The 16,966-nt window shown below is 44.3% G+C and overlaps 3 protein-coding genes across 7 annotated transcripts; all 3 read right to left on the reverse strand.

Moving 5' to 3' along the window:
- Positions 1-1,930: 1,930 nt before the first annotated feature.
- On the reverse strand, positions 1,931-2,598 carry LOC117144587 (E3 ubiquitin-protein ligase rnf146). Its single transcript, XM_033309865.1, has one exon. It carries the CDS (start codon positions 2,466-2,468, stop codon positions 2,160-2,162), a length of 309 nt encoding a protein of 102 aa, XP_033165756.1. The 5' UTR covers positions 2,469-2,598; the 3' UTR covers positions 1,931-2,159.
- A 6,932-nt stretch (positions 2,599-9,530) lies between these two features.
- On the reverse strand, positions 9,531-13,844 carry LOC117145299 (G protein-activated inward rectifier potassium channel 3). Of its 5 annotated transcripts, none has more exons than XR_004459713.1 (6): positions 13,513-13,843; positions 12,820-13,067; positions 10,774-11,048; positions 9,940-10,722; positions 9,771-9,889; positions 9,618-9,707 (listed from the first exon to the last, which is right to left on the reverse strand). XR_004459713.1 is itself a non-coding variant. In XM_033310891.1 (5 exons), the coding sequence occupies exons 2-5, from the start codon at positions 13,065-13,067 to the stop codon at positions 9,610-9,612; spliced, it is 1,404 nt and encodes a 467-aa protein (XP_033166782.1). In that variant the 5' UTR covers positions 13,513-13,844; the 3' UTR covers positions 9,531-9,609. The 5 variants fall into 5 exon arrangements, 2 of the variants coding, with proteins under 2 accessions (XP_033166782.1, XP_033166783.1); XR_004459714.1 differs by having other exon boundaries at positions 9,771-9,886; positions 13,513-13,838; XM_033310891.1 differs by lacking the exon at positions 9,771-9,889 and having other exon boundaries at positions 9,531-9,707; positions 13,513-13,844.
- A 677-nt stretch (positions 13,845-14,521) lies between these two features.
- Positions 14,522-15,941, reverse strand: LOC117143649 (serine/threonine-protein kinase GG21441). Its single transcript, XM_033308429.1, has one exon. It carries the CDS (start codon positions 15,827-15,829, stop codon positions 14,591-14,593), a length of 1,239 nt encoding a protein of 412 aa, XP_033164320.1. The 5' UTR covers positions 15,830-15,941; the 3' UTR covers positions 14,522-14,590.
- Positions 15,942-16,966: the final 1,025 nt, after the last annotated feature.

Below are 16,966 nucleotides of genomic sequence, written 5' to 3' on the forward strand. Positions count from 1 at the left end.
CATTTGAGCAGCGCTTCCGCGCTCTCGGCCAACCAGTTTCGTTTTGCTTGTTTGTCGGCACTTCAAAAATTAACGTAAGACATTTCATTTAATAGCTAAATTGATAAAAAATAAATTTGAAAAACAAGTGAATATTTTCATAAGGTTTTAACAGTTCAATACTGCTTGGTCGAATTTATAAAGTCAATAATCTTTTTTGGCACTGCAAACTATTTCTTTAAGTGCAACCATTTTGTTTGACTTGGTTTGGTTTCGTTTCGTTTTGTGTGTTTCGCGGGTCTCGTGCAGGACAAACATGGAGCATTATTTAACTACACAATTCGTGCAACTCCCACGCATGCAAACGGCAAACTCCAAACAAAACAAAGCTCCCCCGAAAAAAACGAGGCTTTTCGCCCGCAAAAACTGAAAGCGAAAAATGCGAATTGAGGGTCTTGAGGTCTGATGGCTGATGTCTGATGCCTGTTGGCTGGTTGGCTCTCTTAACTCTTAACTGATGGCCCAGCGACCGAAATTGGCGCAAAAATGTCACCAGCCTGCACTCCCAGTTGGAAGGAATTGGGTGGATCGAGGGAATCTCGCGCAGCCATCGATCATCGCAACCGGCTGAAAATGTCAAATTGGTTTATCAGCCCACAGGAAAGGCGGCTTTAATGTCAGTTTAGCAATTTGACAAATGACTTGCGATAATAAAAATGCTGAAAATGTGGCACGTTGCCTGCTGCATGCGGCTGTGTTGATCTGTTGAAATCCGACCATTCGTTCAATGAACCCTGGTCCTAGAGTGTGGCCAAAACCAATCTGGCCACAACCATGCTATGCTGTCCTATCGAGAGCTGCTAATCGGCGATAAGGCCAGCGCCAGAGCTTGTTAGCTTGTTAAATCACATGTAAGCGTGGCTAAGTTCGAAGATTGACGATCGCACATCGCGGCCATCGTCGGACATTCATAAATGAGCAATCGCCGGAGTGTATCGCATTTCAGTTAGTGCAGCTCAGCAGCCCGAACAACTGTCACAAATTACACGCAGCCCGGCGACAAGGGGCATTAATAATTGGCCAACTAAATGCCATATCGAAGTCGCCTGGCATGTCTTATCAATAAAACAGTTTGCCGGCCACGCCCGCACACACGCACTCCCAGGCAAAAATCGTATCGTTTCCCCTCCGCTCTTGTCCCTGATTTCGATTCCGATTCAGATTCAGATTCCGATTCCAGGATGACAAATTGCGCAAATCCATGAGATAGTTTTTGGCTCTTAGCATTTGCACGATCGCCGGGCCGTTGCATAATGTGCCGCCTAGATTTGTATCTGCTGAATGCGCCATGTTGTTGACTCAAAACGCTGTCAAAACGGCCAGCCAGAAATGATTCGTGCGATAAAGCGCCAAAAAAGACAACGGCAAACAAACAAATGCAACAAATGCAGCCAGCAGAGTTGGGCAGTTTTTGGGGTTTCTCGGACTTGGGCTAGGCCCGCTCCACTGACCGCCGGTCAGGCACGGACATTTAATAAACATTTTTGCACCATTTTTCAGCCGCCCGTTTGGCTGCCGCGACTGCCGCTGTCACTTCGGCTAATGGCCATCGTTAGCTGGTCATCTGCGGTCGGGCTTATCAATTTATCAGCCCGACTGCGCGGCAATTAGCCAGTCTAAGCGTCTAATTAAGTTGCGCCTGCACCAGCAGATACAAATGCTGATCGATGGAGCAGCCTCGGCACTTGCAGATGGATGAGCAGTCGCCGAAATGGCTGAGATGCCATCTCAGCCATTTCGGCGACTGCTCATGATAGCCAGACATGGCTGTGCTTTTGGCCAGGCTAAGCACTTGACTGGCTTAGAGCTTAGGTTCTTATGGTTTTCTTTTATTTGCCATATTTTGGCATACCGATACCAGCAATTATTAATCTGTTTTGAAAGTGCGTTTATTTAAATTTGTACAAACTTGTATTGAAAAGTTTTGATGTAGTGTTCTTAATTTATAATTTTTGGTTTTTGCTTTTTACTGAAAAACAGTGATATATTTCAGCAATCATCCTTCTTCTGCGAAGCATTTTCCAAGGAATATCAGACAAAAATGTTTGACGATGAGATAGAAATATATATAGAAATATATAAGGACAATAAATATCACAAAGCCTTCGTTACGATACAATCTAGTCCCGCCTGCTCGTCAATTCCACATCTCGGTAGAGCTGTTCAAAGAACCAGCACTCCTGTTCTGAAAGGGTCAGCACAAGCGTGTCCATTTCAGTCTCGGGAAAGGACTCGAGTTCCTCTGCAGAATTATTGGACGGAGAAGGCTGGATGTCCGCCCTGAAGTCGCGTCTGCAGAGGGGACAGCGTGAATCCCGACCCAGCGCCAAATACTCCTTGAAGCACGCCGCGCAGAAGGAATGACCGCAGGATAAGTGGTGCGGATACCTCTGCTCATCTAAACAGAAAATGCACGGGTAAGAAGTCATGATCACTAAATCGGAATTCCAATTTCCGGATTTCGTGTACTGGCTGCACTTGTGTCACTCTTATATTGTTCGACAGGTTGTGGGATACAAAATATAAGGGCACACACACATGTAGACAACGCTCTGTTTAGTAAAAAACTAATTTTTTAGGTTTCCCAGACCTTTTGCAATTAACGCCTGGCTTGCTGTGATTTAACGATTTTGACTACACTTAACTGGCAACATTTGACAATAATAAGTTTTTTATTGAACAATCTTATAGAATTTCATATATTTAACTATGGAAAAGAGCCAAAAAGTTGATTAATTTCGGCATGAGTTGGCAGGAGGTCGTGATGCGAAATCTGGCATAATGCCGACATATATCGATAACATTGTTAGCAAAGGCAACACCTCACCACTTCATCCCAGCTGCACCCAGTTCTTGATGAAGTTCTCATTGAGATCGTGTTCGGATCGCCGCAGCCCGTTCCCAGGCAGCTCTTTTGCATAATTCCATTTAATCTCGGCCAGAGTTGAGGGCAATTTTCAATTTGCCTTGCCGACGACGCTCCTGTGGCTGTTATTGTTAATACTTACTCGTATAGCCATTGTTGTTGCTGAGTCGCCGTGTTGTTGCCATTCAAATTGCATTCAAATCAATTACATTCGAACTAAACATAATTCATGTGGTATGGGTTAATACAACAAATTACAACTGACATTTAAGCAGAAACATGAAACGGACAATTTAACATGAGCCGCAGCCAGAAAGCCAGAAAAAGAGAGACATAAAGCCGAGCTCCACAAAGCCAACTTTTGGGGCTTACTGGGCTGACTGGGCTGGCTGGCAGGCATCATATGCAGTCGAAAAACGGCCAAAAAGATACAGATACGAAAACCGAATTCAACTTGAGCTCCAAGTTGGCCCAGCCGCGGTCGACAATCAAAGCATAAGGCTGTGTGACCTTCAGTATCCGTAAAATGAAAATAAACAAAAAGACTGAAAAGGCACGAAAAAAAGTGCAGCCCCACCACACACAGGCTAAACAACAATAAAATTCTTTTCTCACGATTGTTGACTTTAACACTTGCAAGGGGAAAAAATGACCAAAAAGCAACGTAAAAAGTTTCGAGTGCGAGGTTACACTTAAAGAAGTTAAAATTTTATTATTTTAAACAAATTTACAAAATTAATACATTTAAATCGCACTTCAAGAAAGCCTTAATCTCTATATTTTTGATTTAGAAAAAATGCATTTTTCAAAATTTATAAAATTTCAGGTGAATACAGGTTCTCCAAGTGTAAGAGTATTCACTGTCATTGCCTGCGAGTGAGAAATAAGCCTCGGCACAATGAAAATGAGCAACTGCTACTGGGAAGTGGTTGCCCGATCTTGCGACAAATTTGCAAGCGGCGATCTTCAGGCGGAAGACGTTGAACTGCCCTGCTCCACATGCATTTCAATGGAAGCGCAATCGAAGTGGAGATAAATGTTCTGGTCAGCTTTTGTTTTACTTAATTTTATGTGCTTTGCATACTTTCACAGGGCCAGGGCACGGTATTAAGCATTTTGCCAGCGTGCCGAGCTCATTTATTTGCTGCACTCTGTTTATCGATTGAATGCATTCTGGTTTTTGCCTTCTGCAATTAAGTGAAATTTATGTTACTGCTGGTTCGTCGCTTGAGTCTTTTGTTTGCGGGTCGCGCGCCAAGGCACGTAAATTGCCAAAAACACAGAGACGCAAAAATGTGTTTCCTACTTAGCGTGGGCAGACAGTAAGCCGACTCTGGCACTGGCCAGCTCACATTGGCTATCCTGGTCCCCAGCTCCTCGGCTCCTCATTTTAATCCGCCGCGTTGGTGGCGTGCATACATAATGCATAATTACCGGTTTCACTTTTCTCTCTCGTCTGCGATTATCTTGGCATGCCTTGGCGTTTTTATTCCACTGTACAGATATTTTATTTTACAGGCATTGCGGTTTTATTGCCTCGCTCGTATGGTTTCTTCATTTTTAATTTTTATGATGTGTTAATGGATATTTTTGTGACATGACCTCCTGGCGTGCCGTTGTCGTTCGTCAAGCCCTGTCCATCCGTCCGTCGGCCGGTATTAAGTTCAAAGCCTCAAAGGGGGGAGAACCCGCAGAAGAAGGAGCAGGAACTTGCTTTGAGCCCCAGCCGTATATTATGCAATCTCTGCCAGTAATTGAAGCTATTTTAAGCTCGTTACATGGCAAGGACAGTGGAGCAGACCAGGGCGTTCATCCCAAAAGGGGCTGTCAATCAATCTGAGCGCCTTAGTGCAGGCAGTGGGCGCTAGGTGGCGCCGCCACTGGCCCTCTCCCATTTGGCCAATCATCGCGGTTAAGTGAGCTCCACGCAACCGAATGTGACCCAATTCCATCCCGGCTGGCGGCTATCGACTTGTCGCTCAAATTGCACGCACAGAGCCCTCGGACGCGGACTGATTACAGGGCCCAGGGCATGCAATTTGCATCAATAAAACTGGAGGCAGGGAACTGGTATCTGCAATCTGCATTTGCTGCTCCTGCTGCTGTAGGTCAGTTTGCAAAGCGCAAAAGGCAGTCCAGGCGTTGATTTGTTGCCCGCTTCTGCATTCTGGGCCTTCAATCAAGTGACGATGGGCGCAAACAAGCAGCAGATGGACTCATGCACCTCCCCGACTTTCATCTCGGCCGCGTCTTAACCCAAAGCTTCTCTTATCGGATAAGAGCCAGGCCGATGGTTTGACGGGTGTCGGAGCCACTTGATCGGCCAATAATTACTTTCTCTGCGGCTTGTTATTGATTTCGGCTGATTGCCGCCATAATTTTATTATGCATCATTAAGATAAAGCTGCCCCAGCCATTTGCAAATTGTTTACAGCATATGAAATCATCTTGAATATGCCCAAATCTCCACCCATCACATCTCGTTCCCCAAAATCTGAGATCATTTTCACAGGCCTCCGAAGTAAGACTTTCCAAAAAGCCAAAGCCCAAAACATTATTATGTGCAAATGTGAAAGGGACCGTTGAAAAACCCATCAAGAAGTTCGGAGGGAAATAAAATTACATATTTGGTTATTGGTCATTTGAATAGAAGCCTCTTGTAAATGTTACTTTTTATGAATGGCCCGAAATGATTCATATTTTATATTGCCTAGTTACTGCAAGTTGATTTTGGGGCCTTTGAACTCTCTGGTCAAGCATCCAGTTTCGTCAGAAAACCATCAAGCATGAAGGTTATAATTTTGAAAAATTAAGACGGCTTTTTAGCTGGAACCCGTTAAAGCAACCATGAAGGATAAGCGTGCAAAAATTAAGCAATAACTGGAAGTGGCTTTATTCAGTATAGTTCCAGAACACTGAAAGTACAACACATTAAACTTATTCCATATTTTCAATGTTATGATCAAAATACCGAAAATTTTTTTCACAAAAAATGAGAGAAATGATTTTTGGCAAAAATATGAATATTTAAGTTGGGTTTTTTGACTATAACTTGGCCAAAAATGGCCACACACGTAAAAGAAGTACCGTTTTTTACTCCTAATTACCAATTCTAACCATGCCTATCACTTTTTGACGGACTCCGTAAAAATAATTTTTTGCCAAATTTTCGCATTTTTTGTAAGGGGTACCATCATTAAAATTTGCGAAAAAATGGAAAAACCAAAATTTCCCAAATTTGAATGCAAATCGATTGGGATTCAAAAAACAAACTCAACGAGATATGACATTCCATATTTGGGCTATTATTTGCAATGTTTTGACCAAAATACCACATATTTTATTCCCAAAAAATTAGGAAAATGATTTTTGGGTTCATCATTTTTAAAGAGGCTTGCCCTTTTAAAATACTTTTTCTTAAAATCACTTGTGCACAAGCTTATACATTGTTACATTTCTTATGTGTCAGTCGAAGCTGGCTAAATTAACTTCACTTCACATCAGGAATCCACGAATATAACAGAAATTTACTGCCAAGAGGGAAGAAGGGGAAAACTGCATCTTCCCTGCAGTCTTCAAGTGTTATTTTCTGACAGATCGGACGTCAACTTTAAAGTGAGATCTGTCATAAAAGAGCCAGCGCCGCTTTTGATTTTGATATTTTTGGCGGGTCTTTGGGAACAAAAAATAAGATCGCGATATGGGGGAAAAAAGCTGCGAGACTTGCAACTGCCCAAAAATGTATGCAGATTTTTAATTAAAGCGCGTTATCAACAAAGCCCGGCTACAGCAAAATAACCAAAATAAAAAACAACGCAAACCGGTTGACCCGATAGCCAATTTGGTCGGGACTTCAGACCCGACATTTTGATCGTCTTGGAGTGGCACTTCCTTAATTGGAGCAAGCATAACAACAAGTGCAAGCGCTAATTTATTATGTTATTTAATAAATACAATTAATTAGGAGGGAAGAGAGGAAGAGTGCAGAGGAGCTCAACGAAACTTGGCCCCATAAAAATTACTTAATAATTTCCATCAAAAATAATTAATTTCAATATTATTCAAGCAGAGAGTGGTTTTTAGCCGCCGGCATTGCAGCATCATCATCAAGTTGAGCATGTCAGCGGCAACGGCGTGTTAAGCATTACTCTTGGCCTGCCCTTAACCCCTCCCTGGCCAATTGCGACATAAAAATGCTTATTACTTACAACAGAACATGCAGCACGCCCAGAGGCGACTCACAATTATATATACATTCTCATATATACCATACCATATTTTGGCATACCTACTGCCCCGCTTCCAACTCTCCTGGTAACTTAAATCAATTGCGGCATATAGCGGCAAGGCTCAAGCTCCGACCTGGCCCAAAGAAGATGAAGAAGATCTCTTGGCCTGTTCGCTACGCTTGAGTAATTTCGCTTTTTTGGCGGCTTTGTCCTTAGTGGCAAATGACTTGGAGACTCCTGGCCGGCGGTTTATGGCATTTTATGCTACTTATGCAGCGCTGCTGCGTCCCCGAATGACCGTAATTAATCAATTTGGCCAAAATGGCAGCGAACCAGCAGCGGATCGGCAGCGGGCCGGCAGGACGGCAAAGAGGGCTTACAGATTGGTCAGCGGCAACAACGTCCGTGTAATAACAATGAAAACAGCGTGTGTTGCTGACCGACTCTCCTGTATTCGCTGTACCCACTGCCGGCTTGTACTGTACTCATGCATATCCGCACACCATAAATTATGTTCGCACAGGGTTAAGCGCATTATTTAAGCATTCATCACGCGCTCTCCCCGATCCCATAGCTCAGTTTCGGGACCAGTCTCAGTCTCAGTCTGGGTCTCAGTCCCTGATGGAGCTGGAATCCCCATTGGCCACCGTTGCCGTGTAATAATTTTTGAAATTTATGTAAACAGTGTTGATTATGGATGAGTTATGTAGCATGTTCTACCTTTTGTTTTGTTCGCACTGCCGGCCGCAGTTAATTTTAAGCTTGTTTTGCAACTTCGTTTATCAGCTCCCTTCCTCCAGATCTTTGAACGAAAAAAAGCCACCTGAGTCATCCTCCCAATTGATGTCTTTATTAGGCCGCAGTCACTGTCGCTACTCGGCTGTCAAATCTTGAAAGCTGGCCAGCGGCGCTGAGCTCTACATATTGATATATTAAAAGGTCATTATTGGAAAATATTGTTTTTTTCCCATCTTTGTCAAGGAATTCTTATAGGCTTGGTTAATCAAATGTAGTTGCTCCAATATCCAACCATTATTTGCAGATGGGTCCACGTCGATGCATGTCAACTTGGAGGAGCATTCGACTTGGTTAGCCCGACAAACGGACCACGTTCATGCATTGTTCGCGTGTTTGTGCAGCACATTAAAAATTACACGAGAAATTGTTTGGCACAACTGGCAAACGTTTTTCGGGTGGCTTGGAGCGGGAATTATGACCCGCGGGGCCAAGTGGCTGGAGTTGAGCCATTTGGGTGGCGCCTTTTGTCTTCGAAACGTGCCACAGTCGGAGGCAAAGTCGCAGTTGAAGTCGCAAAAATAGTGTGCCACATGCGGTGCTCGTTGCCTGCAACGTTTCATGCGCGAATAATATTTTAATTCTGTCGATCAGCCGGCACGTTCGTCGAAGCCAATCACACAAGAGCCAAACGGGCATCGACATTTATGTCCCTCCCCCCAAAAAGCCCCAGAGTGCTCGAGGTGCCCAAAAGCGACGCATGTCACGGGGAGTTGTGGGTGCTCGACTCCGGCTAATGGGGCTCTTAAGCATGTGAGCTGATAAAAGCGACAAAACATTTAACAAGTAATTAAACATAAAGCGCGCCCCACATGAGTGCCTGCCTAGTTGGCTGGCTGGTTGGTTCTACTCCACCACGACAACTGTGCCCCAAACTGGGTTAAGGACGCTGCACAGCACTCAGCATTACTGCACCACCGAACCACTGAGCCACTGAACCACCATTCTGCACTCCACCCCTTGGGACAGCCCCCGCCTTTGGCAGCCAACATTCATTTCGATTTCGTTTGCGTTCCTATTTAGTTTTTTATGCCGATTTTTTGTTTTGCCATTTTTCTTTAATTTTTTTCGGGTGAGTTGTAATAGAGTTGCTGAAATTTGGCATTGTATTTATGGCCCGGGCATTGGGGCATACCAGGCATCTGACCCACACCCACATTTCATTAGATATCCACCCTGGGAGCGGTGATAAATGCGATAATAAATATTCAAGTTGTTTTTCTGTGAGTGTTATAATTTAGTGTTGATTAGTTTGCGCAAATAAGAGTTATTGATTCAATTTCAATTAAAAGGATATGTATGTTTCTCGCAAGCGCCATAGCCCCGCACTTCGACACACTCGATGTGCAATACTCACCCTAGTCCACTTTGGGGTCGCCCACGAACAAAAGACTCCAGCAACGAACTTGTTTTGCCCAGCGAGTGTTTGTGTGTGATTGTGTTGGGCTTTTTTTTGGCACCTCTTGCATTGATATGCCCGAGTTATTAATGATGCCTAATGAGTGGGTTGGTTCCCAATGCAACTGCTACCTGGCAGCGAGCGGGGCAATTATGTGTCATTTGTATGCACAGCCCAAGCCCAGGGACATGCAATTTGGGTGTAGTCTCTGACTAAAGCGTTTATTAACTTATTTTCGTAGGGTAACTCGTACATTTAAGTGCGTGGATAGTCGAGGAGCATTACAAGGGCACCGAGAGCTGCCAGCGCAGGCGGCTTTGCCTTCCAGGTGTCTGATAGCCGGAACTGCAGGAGCACCTCGATTGGGTCGAGGGGGAAGCTGTAATAACAATATCTCATAATATTATGGGTCACCTTTCAAGCAGCCAGGCATTTAACTCACATAGGACAAACACGATTACAAACTATAGCAACACGAGGGACGAAACACTGGAATCTCCGTCTAGGAGGCCTGATCAGAATGATTGTGGGACAGTTGACGCATGGTAAAGGTGGTTTCTGCTGGGCAAATCACAATGAAAAACAATGGATTTCGCCACTCCAACTCTTACCTGGTGTGCGGAATCCCTCCTGGATCTTGTAGATCTCGTTCAATTCCCGAGCACTGCACAACGGAGTGTCCACCTGAGTGGTTTCGTTAAATCGACCGTAGTCGATTTCATAGGCTTGCAGATCCTTGTTGTACAGCACCACTGGATCGAAACGATGTCCCCAAAGGATCTCAGTGTTAATATAGCTGGATCTGGCTTGAGTGCTCTGTCCAGTGGACTCCACGGTGCCCTCCAGGATCACCACGATTTCGAACTTATCCTGCAGCATATCAGTGGCATTAAGATTATAGAGCGGTGAGTTCTCGTCGATCTTGTGCTCGATGACCATGGGCCAGATGAAGAACAAATCAGAGCCGGAGTCATCAGTACCGATCTCCAGTTCTGTGAAGTACTGTGTCATCACCTCACCCTCCTTGGTGCTCTTTGTCCTGATCAACTGAGCCCTCACTCCAGCTCCAATGATGTGTGACTTTCGCATGTCACCCACACGGAACATCAGCGAAAGGGTGCCATCACGTTGGCAAATTACGGCGTGTTTGGAGAACAACAAAGTCTGTGCCCGCTGTTTGGCCCTTGTCATTTTGGCAAACACTATTCCGGCCATAAATGCTGAAGACATCACGCCGTAGATGGACTGGAAGCACATCATGAAGATGGCCTCTGGACACTCGGGTGAGGTGGTGCGCACACCGTAGCCAATAGTGTGCTGCGTTTCAATGGAGAACAGGAAGCAGGAAGTAAAGCCATCGATGGCCGAAACACAAGGCGCCCAACCAGATTCCTCTAAAAGATGAAATTGTCATATAATCATTGAGTTCTTTATATCTAACAAACCTTGGTTTTCTGGCAAGTGAGGCTCCTCCAAGTCTCCGTGTGTGTAGATAATCAGCCACCAGATGAGCGCAAAGAAGAGCCACGACAGGATGAAGCTGAGTGCGAAGGCCAAGAGAGTCCACCGCCACTGCCAATCCACCATGGTGGTGTACATGTCCTGCAGGAATCGAACTCGGCGTCTTTGCAGGTGCTTCTGCACCACATTGCAGTCACCATTTTTGAAGACCGCTCTTCGGCGAACACGTCTCATGCTGCCAGGCCGGAAATTGCGAGATCTGTGAACAGAAAACCAAAGCATTTATACATAAAGCCTAAAAGTGTGCAATGTATTATCAATCTTTTGGATTTCATATATATTTTAAGTAGCTTCAACATTATGGTCCACATTTAAAATTTGAAACTATTTATTCCTTAATTTAATATAGGATAAAGAAATTATAAAATATGCCCATCTAAAATAAGTAGATGTCCCTTAACCCTCTTTGCCTGGAGATTCTTATTCATCTTTCCTATTACAAATGGCAATGAATATGATTTCTATGATTTATGCAAGTGTCAGATAAAATTGGATGTCTCGACGTCGTGTTTTTTAATTTGCGTAAATTAAGTGTGCGCTTTTGCACTCGTCTGTTTTTGGACTGCATACACGAGAAGTGCATCTAATTAACACAGTCGCGAATGCCAATGTCGCAAGGCGGACAAATCGGACAGATTCAGATCGCAATTACGATTCACGGCAATCTGACCCATCCACTCTTATAACACTTAATTACAGCTCTCCCACAAATTGTTTGATTTATTACCCCTCTGCTTGTCACAGCAGTGCATTTCAAGAGGGCTGGATGCACCGGTCGATGGTTACACCCACGTGACCCGGCATTTCTCGGATGCCAATTACCTTAACCCCACATTGACACTCGCACTACTCGATTAATTGGCATTGTGCCGATTGCATTAATGCCGGCTAATCAAATTTAGAGCTCAGCTGGCTAAATTTGTGCCATATGAATCATTGGCCCGCTTTGTAGAATGTCGGCATTAATTAATTACATTTTTGAGCGGCCCACGCAATAAACAAATAAAAAAAAAATTGAAATAGTAAAGAAAGTGTCTGGGAAAAGGGAAGCTATATCCGATGGGAAATCATTTGGACAACCGTTTAGCAGGTGACAAGTGTGAGAACAAGATGCCGTCAAGATTTGGAGACGGCACAAAAGCCAGGCAGGCTGGCCTAATGCATCGCTTTCGTAGAGCGCATCTAAATCATTTGCACTGCAATCTGCAGCCAGGAAAGCAAACTAGAACCGTGGGCGTAGCCATATAAATTACAACCGCAAACTGCGAGCGGCACTCTGCTAATCAGCTAAACAAAAAGCCCAAAAGATGCGACAACGTGACACGGACGCACGGCGATGATGGAAGTCAACTTGTCGGCAAGTTCAAGTTGAATGTCAGGCCCCTTGACGAGCTAATTACTTGGCGGAAAGCCGGCGGAACTTTGCGTAATTGGGTAATTGTTGCCCGAAGCTCCTATTTTTACTTTCGCAAGTAAAGTTCTTACAATATTTATAAAGAGCTCTAATTAGCGTAGTAGTGTAACAGGAACTATGCATTATTAAAAACCTCACAAAAATATATACAATTTGGATCATGCGCACCCTTTGGCCAGCGAGTGACTCGATCCCTTCAAGGCCTCGTAGTAGACTCCCGCCTGCGAGGGCGTGTGCGAAATGCCCCGCATGTACTGCCGCTTCCACTCCTTCATGTGGGCAAAGGTCTCGTCCTTGTCGCCGCCGACAAGGGTTTCCGCGTCGGTCGGATCCTGCAGCACCTGGACATCGCTGAGCGGAACCTGCATCTCTCTAGACGTTTTAACTTCGCGGTGCTGAACGAAACTGAAGCTCCTCGCCAGACGATTCAGCACAGGCCAACGTTAAAGTGGTCTGAATTTGGCCAAGCAATTAGAGCTGCTCTAACTAATCGGCACTTATTGACCCAATCACTTAGCCCGGGAAAATAGCTTAGAAAATATCCACAACCACTCACCTGCAGCTCGGTTGGCGGGGGAAGGGCTTGCCATTTTGGGAAAGGCCATAGTAGCTGGTCGGCCTATTCGGCACAATTGTGATGGGATAGGATTGAGGATTGCTGATCACACTGTCCAGCGAATCGGGATCCGCTTCGATGGCCTTCTTGAGCGGTTGGGTGGTCTGGTCGCCTCCATTTGCCTGTGTTGTTGTTGGTATGGCCGTAGAGGTGGGGGCCGCCGAGTGGGTGGAGAAATTAAAACGCATCTGTGGGAGGTTGAGGTGAAGGAGTTGCCTTTTCAATTAATTCCCTTGGCGTCGAGTGGGCAAACAGAAACTTGTGATAAGTGCAACCCAGGTGCGAGAATATATTTTTTTGCCAACGTCGTCAGCTGATTCACACTGATTTTTGAGGTCCGCTGGCAAAATATACAACCCATATACTTTATCAGTTTATTTTATTTATGGAATAACGAGCAAACATTAGCCACATTATTCAACCATAAAAATAGCAGATATTCGCCACATTGTTAAACGATTTTTTATAGGCAGCTGCATAAAATCCAGGCTTGAGTTACTGAAATTTCAAGCGCTTCCGCTGCTAGCTTAGATTTTCGCACCTTTCTGTACTTTTCACAAGATTCGAGGCAAGCACTTGTAAGTCGAATAATTATTGAACATCAGCACGCTTTAGCTTAGGTAGTTTTATCACCTTTTAAATATTAAATTGATTGACACCTTCAAATCGAAATTTTGTTAGATCGCCATTTTTTTGCAAAAGAGCCTCAACATACTTTTGGCACTTTAAGATGGCATGTGGCGAACAGATAATAGACACAATGTTTTAGTTTCACAAGCTCTGTTTCGTTATGTTTTGCCGACGCGTGTCGTTCCAGAAATGAGATGATCTGGGGACTGGAGATCAGAGGGCACTCGGTGCTGTTCCCACAGAAGCCGCAGTCACAGAGCAACTGTCACAGCGAATCTACGGATCCGCAAGTCCGACCAATGGATTAAATGACGGCCGACTGAAAGAACATTTTTCCAACTAAACAAAACTTGTGAACAGAAAGCGGTGAGCTGTAAGTGACACACACATACATGTTCAGGAAGAGAGAAAATTACACACTGCACATCGACGATGCTCTCACAGATACTGTTACCGAAAGATACAACTTGCGGCTGTGCCGCGGAAAAAGTTCAATTGAAATGATTCGTAAATTGAAAGCGAAGCGGAAGATAAGTGCGATAAGCTCATCTTATCAACGAAATCAGAAGGCAGAGACACTTCTCAATGCAGGCGACCTTGAGTCAACGTCGGGGAAGGGGTGGCGCTTGCTTGATATTCTGTGGGCCCCCGTGTGGTGTCGCAATATCGATAGGTTAGCCCAGAGAGTTTTGATTTATCAGATACGACTGTCACTGGATCTCCCTATTTAAATAGACAGCGCAAACAATGGCCCTCGTTTGTATCTTGGCTCGGATTCGAGTACAAGGTGTCGTATACGTAATATCTCAGTGTTTACCGTCGACTCACGCGCATTTTGGCTGCATTGTGCAAACACAAATAATAAATAAATTGTGACGTTAATAACAAATATATATGTCCATATAAGCATCGCTGTGCAGTCAACGGTATGGTCATGCGTAGTTAATTTTGACGGCATTAAGCCAATTAAAAGCGTTCACTGCCACCATAAATCTTTAGCTATTGTGATGGCCTCACTTGAACCTATTTAAATTTATTGAAATTCTAAACAATCCGATAACACTGGAAATTTGTAACAGCGCTATAGGGCCAAGAACTGATACTGGCCGAGATCAGCGATGGGGACACGATAGCTGGGGTCGCTCACTAGCAGTCCGTCGATCAACTGGGTGGCCTCCGGACTCATGACACTTTTCATGTCCTTGGGATATGTGGGTCCACCACTCATGATCGCTGCATAGACATTCTTCTCATTTTCACAGGCACTAGCAAAGGGTATTTTACCGCATAGCATATAAAACAGAGTAACTCCCAGCGACCAGGAGTCCACCTGATAATCGTATCCCAACATTGCGATCATCTCGGGTGCCATGTAGCAAGGAGTGCCGCAACGGACGTTCAACTTGCTTCCACGATAGTGAGTGGCCAAGCCAAAGTTCGCCACTTTGACCATTTTAAAGTTCCACTGGCCGGATGAAAAGCAGACCCGCAGATTCTCCGGCTTGATGTCCCGATGAATCACCTGAAGTTGGTGCATATGCGCCAGTGCCGATACAGTGCATCTCATCACCGATCTGGCACACGCCTCCGACAAGATACCGAGCTGCTGAATCACTTCCTGCATGTCACAGTCCAGGTACTCTAAAACCAAGTACATATAGCACTCATCCTCAACCGTGTACATCAGCTCGATGATGTTTGGATGCGACTGAAGCTGCCGCAGCACCTCCGCCTCCATATAGGTATCTCCGCAGTCGTTGCTCTGGGTCTGCTTGTTCACCATCTTCACGATGCACTTGGTCTTGCTGGCCCTGGTTTTCCCGCGATATATCAGCGTCCTTGTGTTTTGCACCACGGGCTCTATATGGCTCTCAATGTAAAGCTGAATGGCTTCGGGCAGGTCGAGAGACTTCATGCACTCCAGGGTTCCACTGTCAGACCGACGTTGGCGCCAACGTTGACAAGAATCCACCATTCGCTGGAAGTCCTTGTTGATGCTGTAATTGACACTAACTATTTCTTCATTCTTACAGCAGCAAATCACAATGTCGGTTTCGCTGAAACAACTCAGCGATCTTAAATGCGATCCGTCAGTCCGGCGGAAATTAGAGATTGCTGATCGCAAAACCACATGGCGTTTTAAAGAGTCGGTGACTTCTTGTAGCAGAGCCGAAATGTCCTTAAAACGGGCTTGAGAGACGACCATATTAACGCCCTTGAAGTGTCTATCTCCGTTCCGCAGGAAGCACACCCGCAGCGCTCTTTTGTGTAGTGGAGGACCTACCCCCCTGGAGGCAGAACAAGTGGATTGGTCTGACATAACGCGTTAAAACGTTAAAAATATTGGAAAATGAATGTTGTGTAAAAAAATATACGAAAAAATAGTGAGATACTAAGTAAAATCTGGAATTGTACTGTGTAACCTGGCTTAGCTTCCCTAATTTGTGAAGGCGATTGCTTGGCCATCTCCGTTTCCATGCGGTAGAAACAGGCATGTTTCGCTCAATGCTCTTCCGCAATTCCCTGCCCCAGAATAATTTATGATCCCCTAAATTGTGAATGGCAGCGACTCGACGCGGATGAAGAGCGCCAAAGCCGCTGGAATAATTGAATAATCAGCTTTGTCGCCCAGTGTGTGTGCGACCCCCGATACTTGGATGAACTCGCAGCTGCCCCCTGACAATCCGTTGGCGGCCACTTAAATCGCGTCAAGTGCAAATTTGTAGTCCATCAGAGTGCCACACGGGGATCCTGGGGTGTAATTTGTTTTAAAATTCACGCAACGGCTATTTCTGTAATAGTCAACAAATCGATTCGGTTGACTTTCTCAATTAACCACCTGTTGAGAAATTTGTATATTTATTGTTAAAATGATGCGAAAAATTAAGTTGGACGTCAGGCCACTGGTTTTTATCTGGATCACGTTTTATTTATGCACAGCATTTTGCTTCTGAGGGCATATATAGAAATTTAACGATTTTGTTGGGTTATTTAAAGGCGTCCGATTATAAATTTATGCAAGACAGCTTTCTTCACAAGTCACTTCATATTTTTTTTGGTAAAGTAAAGTCACAAAAATTAAGAACTAAATTTATTTTTCTTCCTAAAACTCTTTTTATTGTTAACATTCGTTCTGTAGCTGTATGCAATTTGGCATATTCTAAATTGGAATTTGAAATTAACTTACCTTCACTTTAATCGCATGTATTCTTTTAGCATTTCCATCCTGATAACTAAGGATGTCGGTTATCGTCAGTCTGATTTTCAAGGATTCAAGTATTGTTATGTAAAATCTGGCTAACATACATGTATGCGTATGTGTAGAATGCCATGGGTTCTTGTATCGGCTAACTTTTCGATAGATTGTACACAAATCGGATTTTTTTACATTTTTATGTTCTACATGTATATCGAATGTAAGTTACAAATTTAATAAGTGATTGTTTAAATTGATATC

Source organism: Drosophila mauritiana, chromosome 3R, assembly GCF_004382145.1.
Source record: "Drosophila mauritiana strain mau12 chromosome 3R, ASM438214v1, whole genome shotgun sequence".
NCBI lineage: Eukaryota > Metazoa > Arthropoda > Insecta > Diptera > Drosophilidae > Drosophila > Drosophila mauritiana.